Here is a 14347-nt window from a genome sequence, read left to right on the forward strand (position 1 = left end):
CTGGCAGGCACGTTAGATGGCACTCCCATCAGGCTGTCCACATCTGCTTTGCACGAGAAAAATGCCGCCTCTGCTCTACCTCTGACACTCTACCTCCCACCTTATCGCCCTCTGAGGAGGAGCACAGGGACAATTTGGTTATTATAATTGAAAGCACAAATACACATTGCACATGTAGACAAGGTCTAAGTGCTCTTTATTGGCATTGGGGGACAGATCATGTTCCGTAGCTCCAAGATCATGTACCAAAGTTTTCTCTTGTGCCATAATCAGAGATGGATACAGTCCACTTTATTTTCCTCTGTTAGTTTTACTGCAAAAATCGTCCTTCTGAAACATCATGGCTACGTCTAGACTGGCATGATTTTCCGCAAATGCTTTTAACAGAAAAGTTTTCCATTAAAAGCATTTGCGGAAAAGAGCATCTAGATTGGCACGGACGCTTTTCCACAAAAGCACTTTTGCACAAAAGCATCCGTGGCCAATCTAGACGTGCTTTTGCGCAAAAAAGCCCCGATCGCCATTTTCGCAATCGGGGTTTTTTTGCGCAAAACAAATCTGAGTTGTCTACACTGGCCCTTTTGCACAAAAGCTTTTGCACAAAAGGACTTTTGCCTGAACGGGAGCAGCATAGTATTTCCGCAAGAAGCACTGATTTCTTACATGAGATTGTCAGTGTTCTTGCAGAAATTCAAGCGGCCAGTGTAGACAGCTGGCAAGTTTTTCCGCAAAAACAGCTGCTTTTGTGAACCGCTAGCTCATGTGAACCGCTAGCAATGGAGCGGCTGGCAGCACCCTAACCACAGAACAGATACAATGCCCAACATCTCGTTACCATTAGTCCTAGCACTTTACTCCTTCAGTTAATGGTTTAAGTCCCAATGCGGGAGGAGATGGGGAGAGGGAAAGGTTGGCAGGACATTTCAGCATGTACTCCTTGACTGAAGAATCTGCTTCCAGCCTTAGTCTGACAGAGCCTAGATTTACTGACATTCAGGCATGAGTCAGAGACTACACTTACCATGCTGGATTTCATTAGTGGATGTGTTAAACGGGGGCTACTTGGAGGCTTTCTTACTGTGGCAACTAGAGAAATGATCTATGTGAATATGGAGTCCAGCGGAGCTTGTATATATTTATACATAACTGAGCAGAACCCAGAGCTTTTTGTAAGATCAAATAAAAGCATTTGTGCTATTCAGCCCCTTATTTACTCAGTTTGCTAGGCCCTGCTTCCTCTCTGTGCTACATATCCCCTTCCTTTAAGTGTCTCTGCTTACTTTGTAGTTCATTTTGCATTTGCTGTACAGTCTCTTGAATTTTTTCCAAGTACAGTGGGAGGTTGTTCCGCAGAGCTTGCTTGATTCCACTCTGCTTCCACATCTGGGTGACAGCTCCCCCCCCATTTTGCAGGATTCCAGCAACTTCCCGGGAGGCTTTCAAAGGCCAGCCAGCTGCTTCATACAGGAAATCAATTTGCTGCACCTACAGTGGGCCCCAAACAGCAAGAAATGTAGAAATATGCTATGATTTTTAGTAAACTTATGGAGCATGTTGTCTTGCGACAATAATGAGTGCTTGGGAAGGAGAGCAACAGAGACCATATCCTAAGCCTGATCCTCTCATGCTAACCCAAAGACTTTAAGATTCTGCATGCGAGGTTATGAATACATTGTTAGCTCATATTGAAGAGGCTGCCTGATGTAGCTGCAGATATAAAGAGTAATGCATCCTGAGGGTATAACGACCAAGCCTCCCACAGGAATATGGTCAGTCTGGGCTTGATGTAGGGAGTCACAGGCTGTGTCTAGACTGTATCCCTCTGCCAACAAAGGGATGCAAATCAAGCACTTTGGAAGTGCAAATGAGCCTGGAATTTAAATATCCTGGGCTTCATTTGTGTACTCACCTTCCGACGCTGTGCCGATCAGGCTCAGTGTCGAAAGTGAAAGTAAAGTGTAGCCGCGGTTCTGCCACATTTCCGCTGACAGCGGCGGCTTTTCCGACAGATCCTGTACTCCTCAAAAAATGAGGAATAATGTTAATTTAAACCAAGGGGTTTGGTTTGAACTAACGTGACCCGGCGCGCACTTTCATTTTCAAAACAGCTGTTAAGCAGAGAAACGCGCCAGCGAGATCATGCTAATGAAACGTAGGATATTTAATTCCCTGCTTCATTAGCAATTTCAGTCGCCTACATTTGCAGCCCTAGTTTGAACTAGGAAGCAAGTGTAGACGTACCCTTAGCATGTATTCAAACCCATGTAGCCTTGATTAGGCAAAAGTTGTTAAACAGTCTGGCTACGTCTAGACGGGCATGATTTTCCGCAAATGCTTTTAACAGAAAAATTTTCAGTTAAAAGCATTTTTGGAACAGAGGTCTAGATTGGCACGGACGCTTTTCCGCAAAAGCACTTTTTGCGGAAAAGCGTCTGTGCCAATTTAGACGTGCTTTTCCGCAAAAAAGCCCCAATCGCCATTTTCGCAATCGGGGCTTTTTTGCGGAAAACAAATCTGGGCTGTCTACACTGGCCCATTTGCACAAAAGTTTTGCGCAAAAGGACTTTTGCCCGAACGGGAGCAGCATAGTATTTCCACAAGAACACTGACAATCTTACATGAGATCATCAGTGCTTTTGCGGAAATTCAAGCGGACAGTGTAGACAGCTGGCAAGTTTTTCCGGAAAAGTGGCTGATTTTCTGGAAAAACTGGCCAGTCTAGACACAGCCTCTGTTGTAAACAAAGGCATCTGTGTTTGCTTCAATTTACATATAAGTAATAAACAACATCTTTGAGATTGCAAAAGAGGGGTAAATCTTTGCAACAATAAAGGACCAGTTGCCTCTCCTAGCCAGGTGTCAAAGATTACTATAAATTACCAGTCAAGTGACCATTCTTGGACAATGAAAGGGGCCAGGTTTGAGGGAACATTGAGCAAGAAAAGACGGATATGTAATTTAGCCAACAAGATGGAATCTCTTTTCACCACAAACCTGCATGTCTCCATCTTCACAAGAACTTTATCTACGGATAACCCCCAGGAAAATGCATTTCAAGGGGGAATGGACTACAAAAGTGATGGACAAAAACGCCCCACAGAATCTCTCTTTCTTTCCCATCAAAGACAACAAAAGAATCAGCCTATTGACTTTGGGAGGGATCCTGACATGAAGATTTGCTGGAAATATGTGGCAAGGATTTTACCTAACTCCTAGAATAAATTCTTTTTATTTCTCTTGTAACCATTTTTTACTCTCTGGCTATGTCTAGACTACATCCCCTTGTCAAAAGAGGGATGCAAATAAGCCTGACTGAAAGTGCAAATGAAGCGCGGACTTAAATATCCCACACTTCATTTGCATATTCGTGTCTGATCGCTGTTTCGAAAAAGGGTATTACAAAAGTGGAATTGCAGTTTAAACGCAGTTCTCTCTCAAAAAAACCCTTTTTTTGAAAGAACCCGTACTCCTGAAAAAATGAGGAGTATGAGTTCTTTTGAAAAAGGATTGTTTTTTTTTTGAAAGAATTGTGTCTAGACTGCGGTTTCACTTTCAAAATACCCTTTTTCGAAACAGCGATCGGACGCAAATATGCAAGTGAAGCATGGGATATTTAAATCCGCACATCATTTGCACTTTCGATTGGGCTTATTTACATCCTTCTTTCGACAGAGGGATGTAGTCTAGATGTGCCCTAATACTTGTACTTCTTAATCTCTCTCTTTGTAGTTAAATAAATGTCTATTGTTTTTATTCAGAACTAATCCAGAGCTGTGTTTAAACTGAACTGTTTGAATAACTCCAATAAGAGAAGCAAACTGTTGGATATCGACCCCTTGCAGGGGCACTGGACCTCTCATAGCTGAACTGCCTAGGAGAGGGCTGGACTGTGCAGAACACACATTGCTGGGACAATTTGAGACTGGGAGTGTGTTGGGATCATCCTGCAAGCAGTAACTAGGCTGGTGGATGCAGTGTGACTGGAGTGCTGCTAGCAGGCTGCTGGTATCAGAGCTGTTAGTCCAGGATCACAGCTATATACAGACCTCAGGCTCTTACCTGAATGCTGTTAGGCTGTTTGTGAGTTGCCCACTGCAAAGCACCTTGAGACACACACGGTTGCAAAACAGATGGTGAGACTGACCTGGATTGCAGCCCAAAATGACCCCTTCCCAGAAAATATCAAAGATGCTTCTTGCACCGCGTTCCATGGTGTGCTCAGGTATACTGCATGACTGCATGGAACCATCCTACATTAGGTGATTTGGCCATTTCTAAGATATTTATCATGCTAATTACTTACTGAGCTCCTGAATTTCCAAACCGATTCATCAAACTTCTTGATCTTCTCCATGAGTTTGGCTTTAAGGTGGCACCCAATTTCATTAAGTTTATACTGTGAAAATACGAAATATAAAGATTTTATGATTGAGGAAACATTTGTGCCAAGCTAATTAAGAATCTAGTCAAATCCAGGAGGGGTGGTTGACCTACCAGTGCAGAAACTAGCTGAACGTGAACATTGCTTTAAAAGGAGCCATAGGGGAACAGGAGAGACTTGTTGACTCTACAGCTCTCTGAAGACTTTTCCCCTTGCAGCGCTCCTATGAAGGCCTTTCAGGAGTTCACAGGCTCAGCACTGAACTAGGACTCAGGAAACCTGGGTTCTATTCTTCTATTGGTGCTGAATGACATTGGAAACTGCTTCTCTTTCCCCTTTTGTCTGTCACTTCTATTTGTGCTGTCACTCTGTCTCTTACAACATTTGCACCTAATACAAAGACCACCCACCTGAGACCTGGGATCCTAAATTATATTGTAATACATATCATCTCCAACCTCAATGCCTAGCACACAGGAGCCAGTATAAGGGAAACCCTACCTGTCTTTCACAGAGGTAAATCAGAGGTAATTCTTGCAATACAAAGGGCCTTGCCAGTGCAGTAAGGCATGTTTAACATGTCCCTGCAGAATCTGGCCCACTATTATTTCACAGTAACACTGTTACACATGTTCTATATTCTCCCTGGGATCTGAGCAGAGAGCTCCTATTAGTTTCAGTAGAACTTTTGTGCTGTAGAATGTCTGTACTGACTTTCTGGCTCTTGGCAAAATCCACCAAAATGTTGACTCATCCCAGTTATAAAATGGTAACATAATTACATTGCTATCAGGGGAGAATCCCAAACACGTCTAATATGCCATGTTATTGGATACAATCCACAAATGAAACCCCTCTGGAGGATGTTCCACTAGTTTGATTTTAAGAAAAATATTCTGTAGCTTGAAATGCAGCACTACTATCAACTGCTGCTGAAGGCATCTCACCTCAACTTTAATTATTGAATTTCCACACCCATGAGCTACCAAACTCAAGCTCTGGTTAATAGCAGTTAGGGTCAATTGTCCCAATCTTTCTTGCCTTACACCATTAACATTGAGATAGGTATTAATGGTAGCCATCCGTTGTCCATCAATACATGCAGTGAGCTCTATTCCTTCCTCCAAGTCTCCTGGGTAAGTAAAAGGAGATATTCATTTGCACAGACAACATTGACAGGCATTGTTGTTTTACAGCCAGCTTTACAATTAGAGTGGGATTTATGCAATTATTATCGAGGTTGTGTGCTGCAGAGAAAAGAAAGGACTATACAGGAGAAACATCAAACCAGCTTCATTAGGGTTTCTCCTTGGTATAACTTTACTTACTGTATATACTTTACAGTAAATGTGTGCAGGCTTTCTGAAGCTATTGGCTAACTTAATAAGGTGACATTCTACTCTCAGATCTTCACAATGACTCAGGTCATAGATCCTGCTGTCTCTTTGACTTCACAACTGGAGATTTTCATTCAAATCCTGCTTAGGGCACAAACGAAATGTGTTGGGCAGTCTGATTGCTCATTCACCCATGAAAAGGGGCTAAATGAAGGAAGCACTGATCAGTTACAATGATCAGTTCCTTGCTCAGTTTCACACACTGAGCCATTTCTGTTCAAGAGACTCCCAAGAATGGAGGACTGAGGCATTGTGTGGCTTTTGCAGGCATTTTTCCTGCTTCTACATGCACAGGCTCTGAGTCAAGTCATTACCAGCAAACCTTGATTTGCACATTGAACCCATGTAGGCAAGAGAAGGATCAGTTTACTTAAGAAAAGTTTTCAACTCCATCCCTGCCTATTCAAATACAGACATGGTTAGTGGTTATACCACCCAGCCTACAGGAAACAAGTTGTTGGGCTCAGTCTATAGGGTCCAGATAGTGACAAACCTACCATAATTGGCACCCTTGTTCATAGGCTCAACTGCTGGGATTGAATGGCAATGACAATGGAAATGAGCTGGCTCTTTCCTCTCCTGTATGTGCGATGCCATGGGCTGTCACTCAGCTTATTTTTCATAAACAGCAGCTCTAATACATTTACCTTTTACATAGCCCATGTAATACTGGTGACACTCCTTTGCTTTAGACACAGTTACTTTTACTTTCTCTTTTCGATCAATATTTCCCTCCATCAGGATTTGGCTTTGAAGAGCAGAGGAAACAGCAGTTCCTGACAGGCCTAGCCAAATATCTTCAGATGCTTTCAGCTGCATTCATGAGAAAAAAATACACTGATGCCGAACCAAGACAAAGAACAAATGAAGCAACATTCAGTGAGGTGGTCGGAGTGCCGCTGAGCTCAACATAAGATCAAATGGCATTGGAGATACTTTTCAGCACCTGTGCTTTGCACACAGGAGCAAGCCTGTGCTGAAAACCTCAAGCAATAGGATTGTTGGCTCGAGACAGAATAGTTTGATAGCGCTATAGAGTCAATAAATTACACCACTGCAGACTGTGCCAGGTATGAGGATAATCTTTTCAAGCTAGCAATGAAGGAAACAGTGAAGATCAATTACTTGCTATGTTGCCAGTTTGTGCCGCTCATTCCCAGTGCATGTACCAGTGTACAGAGTCCATAGGCAGGAACTGAGTTCCCCACCTTTAATATCTCTTCTTTTGACATAGTTCCTTTAGAAGACTGTCCAAGCCATTAGAATATTTCAAGCAGTAGCTAATGTTCCATAAAATAATGATGTTTAGCTATCAGTTTCCTTCCCAAAACATGTTCAAGTGTCATGATGCCGTTGACAATATTTTTCCCTTCCCCATGAATCTATCTGGATTACTTGCATCTACAAGTTAAAATACAGGGAAAGGAAGGTGTTTGGCTGACTGATGATCAAAATACCTGGCAGTTCTCCATCTCTCTTGCAGAGACCAGTGTTGTGTTCTGGCAACAGACTCTTTGTCTGAATCTAACATTGTGTTTCCCTGTGAATAATGTATATTTGCTTTTGCTAAGATCCTGTTCTATGCTTTGCCAAATAGGCCAGTCACTTAAATTGCAGATGCTGAATACAGTAGCAGGCTGTGGAGGCCATTTAAAAGCATAACATTCACTCCAGGAAAGAAATACTGCATGTCACCAAAATCTGCAGCTGACTAGTCTTAGTATTTTCTTTTCTCTTCTGGTTACACTACCTCTGCAGTGCAAGCCAACACAGGAAAGGGGATTGTTACTGAACTCAGGAAGCAATTTTTAAAAATTATTTTTAGCTTGTATTTCCCCCCATTTCACAACCTTTTTAGTCACTGGATGTACTTACAGAGTGTACACACTAGATGGCAGTATACCTTCAACAAAGAAAAACTAACGGGGTGGTGGAGGAGGGGGGAGGGAAGGAGGTTGCAATAAAGCTGATATCTTAAAAAACTTCACAGATGTCAGTGCCCAGCATTAAACTCACTTCAAATTCCATCAAATATTTCTTCAGTTCAGCTGTGCTGTTATTCTTTAAGGCTATTGTGATCACCCTGTCGTCTCTGCCATCACCAGTAAGGCGGAGTCTTCCTTCTGACTGCAGGATGATATCTCCTCTGTTGAGCTGATGCTTTCCAGCAAGAACAATTACCTAGATATGGAAAAGGTCACTATTTAGGCTTAGTTCTGCTATGGAAAGTACAAGTAAGAAAATATGCAGAAGTTGCCACAGATATTGGCATTCTCTTGGTCACTTAGCAAAATAATCAACTATACTTGTCATTTTGGAAACCAGCCCCCTCTTACTTCACTATGCCTCTAAATCTTTGTAATTTAACCACTGCACATTCAGTGATCATTTATGTGTACAACACTAGATGAATGGCTGAATTAAAATTGCACTTCCAATAAAACAAGTGAATTTCTTTTTGGTCTTGTACTGAACTACTGTACCCGTCATTCTTACAGATACTATTTTTTATATAGACAGAAGATTTTTAAAGCAGGAAGATGCATCAGATTTTAAATTGTCATTTTAAATATGGGCCAAACAACTGCCGAACGTTGAAAAGTGTTATTGGGATCCAGATGAGAACCCTATCTTCAACCTGCTGTGCTTGCCAACAAGGGAAGCAGCTGGGAAGAGAACAAACTGATTTTACAAATACAGACTTTAAGTATGCTGGTGAATATTGTGAAGCTTTTAATATCTATAGGAAGCTCTGGAGTCCAAGCATGAAAACAGGACAGAACACAGAAAGATGTGCGTGTAAACTAAAAACAAACACCAAGCATGGGACCAAAGCTTGACCTCCATGTTCTTCCACCAGCACCACATCAGGATGGGAATAGTCTCAAGGCAGTGTAGGGATGAAGGATAACTGGGTGTATTGGTCTCAGCTGACCTCTCTGACCAACTGCAAGAACTGCTAGGCCAAGGCCTTTGAGGGAGGGCAGGGAAATAGAGTCACTGGCATTTTTAAGGGCAGAGTGATCATGTTTTCCTATGCTAAATATGGGACACCTGGTAAAATAGCTTGTATTCAATCAAGAGAGTTAAATGACAATCAGAACTACTCAGTACAAATATTCAAATTAATATCAAGTTGTCTGAGCCCGTTTAAAAGAAATATTGAGTAGCCAGAGTCTTTTTCATTACCTTCTTATCTTTAAGATTTGCATAGGCAAAGGAAACAACCGTACCCACACCACCTTCCTTGTACACCTCTCTCACATGAGGTTAGGGATGGTCGACTGACCTGATCCAACCTGGTGCTCTCCACCCTCCATGCCTGGCTGGGCTGCCAGACAGAAACCACCTCTCCTGGTACCTGGTGCCACACTCTCTCAAGGCAATGTATGGGGGCATGCAGGTTTATGCCTCCCTTACCCTCCATTTCTGTGAGGGTTCACACCAGAACAGCAGCCTTTTGGCACTGTGCAGGAGGGAAGAGACGGGAGCTGTTTCCAGGTGTAGGGGAGTGAGGATGGGGAATAGGGATGATTTGGCCTGTGTCTTCGTAGAGATCATCTCCTACCCCAGCCCCCCCACACACACTCCTTTGTGGCTTGAAGAAGCGTGTCGTTTCCTGCCCATAGAAAGGCAGCTAACACCTCCAAACTTCTAATGGTCACCCACATAACCCAGCCAACTCCTTTTCTGTTGCTATAGTGTGTGCAGGAAGGGGTTAAGCCCTAAGGATGCCTTGGTCACCATGGCCCACACAGGGCTTGGTTCCTCCTGGCCAGTGTCCTGGGCCAGAGGGTCTTGAGCTCTCCCTGGCTGCCAGCCCAGCCAGAGGCAGTGGGGGAAGGAAAGGAGCCTGCCAACCAGGCTGTTGGTGAGCTGAATGATCTGACTAGGGGTTGGTTCCCTCACAGTGCTGAGAGCAGGCTGCACCCTGCAGGTGCGGATATGGAGGAGCAGCAGGACAGTGGGAGGGTGAATGGGCACAGCAGGGAGAGGACGGTGAGAAAGGAGCATGTAAAGAGCCAATGGGTGGGCAGCGGAGGTGACACTAAGGAGTCACCACCTGCCTGCACTCACCAGGCACTGCAGCAAGCAGCCAGTGCTGGCTGGAAATGCGATGAGGGTGAGAGGGGCCTGCTGGCCAAGAGGAGTCACTCAGCAGGAACTGCACTAATAGACCAGCAGGGGCAGCAGCCAGCCCCACACACGGCAGCTTTGCCCAACCACCAGCCTTACACATCCACTGCAAGCATCAACCACTGGATCCCTCCCACTCACTGCTGGTGGGGGGTAGCTGGTGAGCAAAGATCTGGACAGCAGCAGGATGCACCCATACTGATTGGACAGGAGAGACCAAAGAATAGGAGAATTTGCCCATTTTTCAGAAAAAAATAGTGACAGCTGCAAGAGAGCTTAAATGCAGGACTGTCCCTTTAAAAACAGGACATCTGGTCACTCTATTTAAGGGGGACTAGAAAACCTGGTATATATAGAAAAGTAATAAGAGTCTAGTGGAAACAACTCTTCTTCCCCACTCCCAAATCCCATTCAATATGTACTTAAATTTGCTAAATTCTAGACACAAATATCTAGTGGTAATTTTGGGGGCTGAAGGTCAATGAAAAATAAGTCATTTAACTGGCAGATTCTTGAGAATTACACTAGCAGCAATACACTGTCAGACTTACATTTGGAAGGTCACAAAGGGCAAGACTCATGTAGTAATCTAGCCAAGTAGAGAAGTCTGTTCCTATTTTACTCAGCATGTGTTGCTTGCTGCATGAGGTCAGAAAAACATTTTCCAAAGTGACTTCTAACAGAAATTTAGCTGGATACAATGGTCTGTTTCTCTGTATTAAACCAAGGAAATACTCTGTTAATGTAGCAATTGAATGAAAAAGTATAGTTATCCAAACCAATAGTTTTCCCCAATACATCAAGTTGCCAACTTCCCTCCCCAAAAGACGGTCCGATATACATAGGTAGCCAGCTAACTGGTTGTGTCACTTCCATGTAACTCCCAGCTCCTGTGACCCGAAGAGCTAAAGCTTCAACATAAGCCACAAATACCTTCTTTCAATATGGGAGCATGATGGTTTCTTAGCTGGGCGAATGTATAGCATCCCTACAGTCTCATGGTACATGCAAGGCAAAGGGGAGGCCTGCATTTTATTTCAGTTGATTTATTCTTAGCTATTATGCAATTCTCTTTTTTCTATGTGAAAATAAAGGGAAACTATTAATAGTGATAATTTACAAAATAATAAGAGTAACCTTTAGCTCAGTGGAAGATGTTTATAGACAGTGTTTCAAATTCCATTCTATATTTTTCACTGAGTTCTCAGGTGATGCATGTGAAATTCAAAAACTAAGGATAAACCCATATCTCCACAGAAATTGGTGCTGCAAAGTAGATGATGAATAAACAGATATGGTAGCTTTTTGATACCTCATATGTCAGATTTTGTCTGATATTTTTTCCATCCCAGTTCAGATCTAGATACTCATTAAGGAAGATTGTTGTTTGTTTTATAGCCCCACATGCCTGAAGACTTCCTACAGTTAGTACTTTCTGAAGCTGGAAGAGAGAAAAATAGAAGATACATGTGGATGCCTTTGCCTGTCTTATATTTTCTTTCTGGAAAATTAATTTACAGATATACACAAATGTAGTTTATAAACTCTTAGATAATTGCTATAGTGGAATGTGCTCCAAAGTAGAATCAATTCCAGTACAGACAGCTATTGCAAGTGGAACCTATGCACAATTTAAGTCCTGCTTTGCTCCCATTGCAAAACTTAAGTGGTGTGTCATAATCATCAGTGCAAAAGTGCATTTCATCCCAAATGAAAAAAATAGGTTTGGACTCAAAACAGAATTTTCCTGAACATTTGTGAGTAATACAGTAAAGATTCCACAGAGGTTTTATTTTACTCACTGATTAAAAAAAAGTCTTACAATCAAAGCTCAGATTTTCATGACAACAGATGGAAAGAACTTTCAATTCTCATAGCAATGAAAGCTCAGAAAGTAAAGCATGTTACTTTTAAACTCCTATTAAACTCCAAATTCATACCTGACCTGAAGAAACTACCACACAAGCATCCCACAGGGTGATGCTGAATTTAGATTTGTCTTCTAGAGTAATTTTGAAGTCAGCAGGCTTCCCACCATTCCAAGTAAGCTGCATCTAAAACCAGAAGAGATAGATTTTGACAGTGATCCTGGGATGCAGGGACTAGAACTAATGGAACAGCCAGATAGAATCCCCCCAAGGAAGATGTCCAGAGGAAACAACCATATTTGTTGCAATAACTACTATGGAAGGCCAATATTTTCTATTCGCAACATTTTGAGGCATTTCTAAGACTGTTCTAAGCATGTTCCATGTCCTAGAGTGTGAATACTTTACCAAACTGCATGCTGTCAAGCCTCAAAAAACACCTTCTGCTCCTCTTGGCAAGTCCATCAGTAAATTGCATTTTTAGAATGAGGTCAATGAAAGTCTTTCATTGATTTTATTGGGAATTGGATTGGGCCAATAGTCCTCCATCCCCAAAATTACCTTTGAAGTTAATCATTTCGGTGGAGCCATGTCTACACTACAGAGAAAATCAAAGCTGCTTGATCTTCTGGGGTTCAAATTAACAGGTGTAGTAAAGACACACTAATTTGAACTGAGAGGGCACTCCTGTGGACACCGGTATCTTGCGCCTATGAGGAAAAGAGTGTGTTCCCTTCAAATTCCCACAGTGTAGACGGTGCCAAAATTCAAGTTAAGATACTTTGACTCAAGCTACTCAATTAATGTAGCTAGAGCTATGTATCTTAATTCAAACTTATCCCCTAGTGTAGACCTAGCCTGGGAGTTTTGCCTATGTAAAAACTGGACAAACAAGACCTATCCCTAGGCAAATGCTGTTCATTGCAGATACAATCACTTTTTTATGAAAACAAGTTGCAAGCTTTGTTATCTGTGCAAGGATCAGAAAAGAAATCCCAAGCCCCAGAGACAGCCCTGCACAATTCATGCAGCTTAGGCTACATCTAGACTGCAGGCTTCTTTAGGAAGAAGCTTTTCCAGAAGAGATCTTCCAAAAAAAAACTGCCAAAGCGCATCAAAAAAGCGGTCTGTTTTTCCAAAAGATAGCATCCACACTGAATCGACGCTATCTCGCATTTCAGCTGTGATTACTATGGACAGAGTGGCCACCAGGGCACCTGTGCTTTTTCCTCTTTCCTCTTCTTTCAAAAGAACTCCCTCTTCCCCATCCACACACACCTTTTTCCTAAAGCTCTTTCGGAAAAAGGCTTCTTCCTTGTAGGAAGCCCTCTGTTCTTTCCATTTGTTTTTCAAAAGAATGCGATTGCAGTGTGGACATAACTGGAGGTTTTTTTGGAAAAACAGCCGTTTTTCGGAAAAAAAACCTCTGTAGTGTATACATGGCCTTATTATTGGGCATTGTCATCAGCTTAAGGTGATGACAATATGCAAAGGTCCTGATCCAACATTGCAAAAGCTATGTCACACATATAGCCTTTAGATAGGTCATAGAATATTTTCCATTTCTAGCATAAGCACTTGGCAGACAAACCTGACAAAAACATACTTAAATCCTTTTTATGAATCAGCTTTTGTTATGGCTCCCCACCTTCTTTTGGGTGTGGGACTTTTATTTGGAGGCTAAACACTGAAGCTTTGTATGTTCTGTATATACATTAAAGAATTCAGAGCACTTTTTAGAGGAATAGGGGTTTGTGTGGCTGTTCTAGGCCCAAATTCATTTGGCCCCTTCCCTACTCCACTGCTGTGTCCTTCATGGTGCTATAAGTACACCTCAGTAAGATGTTGTCTATTCCCAAGAGCTGCATGCAAAGGTCTCTGATAAATCACAGCATGTGTCTATACTTAGAGGAAGAAATAATGAAGGTATTTGTAACCCTAGGACATGGCATGCCTTGGTTAGTTCCAGCGTTTTAATGATTCTCACTGTATATGAAGATGTTGGATACAGATATTTAATTTGAAGCATCTCTGATTATCATACCTGCTGGTTGTACTTTCCACCGATTCTTTCAGACAGGGAACTGACCTCCAGTTGCCTCAAGGTGAAATTAAACGGGTGAACAATAGTGACTTGGTAGTTTACATGCTCTTTTCCAAATTTCAGGGATGATGAAACTAACACCTGTTCAACATCAACAGACACAGAAGTGGCATGAGTAACAAAACTCCTTATACTAACTGAACTGGGAAACTAGTTCGAAGCTTTCAGTAGCTTTCACTCACATGAATGACAGGCTTAGCATTAGAAGTCAGTTTTAGAACAAGGTTATTCTGACCACATAATCTCCTCTGTGGTTTCAGTGGGATGCACTTTACCACTGTAGTAAGGCCATAATCCTGCAAAGACTCACACAACTTTAAGCACTGTAAACAGGTCCATTGTCTTCAAAAAGACTTTGCATTGTATGTGAAGATTAAACATGCATAAGTTTTTGCAGAATTGGGGTCTAAATTGTGTATGTTATGTGAGAATTGTTTAACATCACACACTACATATGGAA

The 14347-nt window shown here is 42.2% G+C and overlaps 1 protein-coding gene across 6 annotated transcripts in view; it reads right to left on the minus strand.

Annotated features, from left to right (window-relative positions):
- LOC102446612 (uncharacterized) overlaps positions 1–14347 on the minus strand; it is a 234792-nt gene that overhangs the window by 22770 nt on the left and 197675 nt on the right. For 5 of the 6 annotated variants that reach the window (XM_075899317.1, XM_075899316.1, XM_075899315.1 and 2 more), the window contains 9 exons: positions 13828–13968; positions 11856–11969; positions 11228–11356; positions 10467–10628; positions 7795–7959; positions 6426–6591; positions 5329–5513; positions 4304–4396; positions 1281–1485 (listed from right to left, as the gene is read on the minus strand). In XM_075899317.1, coding sequence (XP_075755432.1) covers positions 1281–1485; positions 4304–4396; positions 5329–5513; positions 6426–6591; positions 7795–7959; positions 10467–10628; positions 11228–11356; positions 11856–11969; positions 13828–13968 — 1360 coding nt within the window. The remainder of the gene's footprint in view (positions 1–1280; positions 1486–4303; positions 4397–5328; positions 5514–6425; positions 6592–7794; positions 7960–10466; positions 10629–11227; positions 11357–11855; positions 11970–13827; positions 13969–14347) is intronic. The other variant, XM_075899318.1, reaches the window with a different exon arrangement.

Source organism: Pelodiscus sinensis, chromosome 16 (genome assembly GCF_049634645.1).
Source record: "Pelodiscus sinensis isolate JC-2024 chromosome 16, ASM4963464v1, whole genome shotgun sequence".
Taxonomy (NCBI): domain Eukaryota; kingdom Metazoa; phylum Chordata; order Testudines; family Trionychidae; genus Pelodiscus; species Pelodiscus sinensis.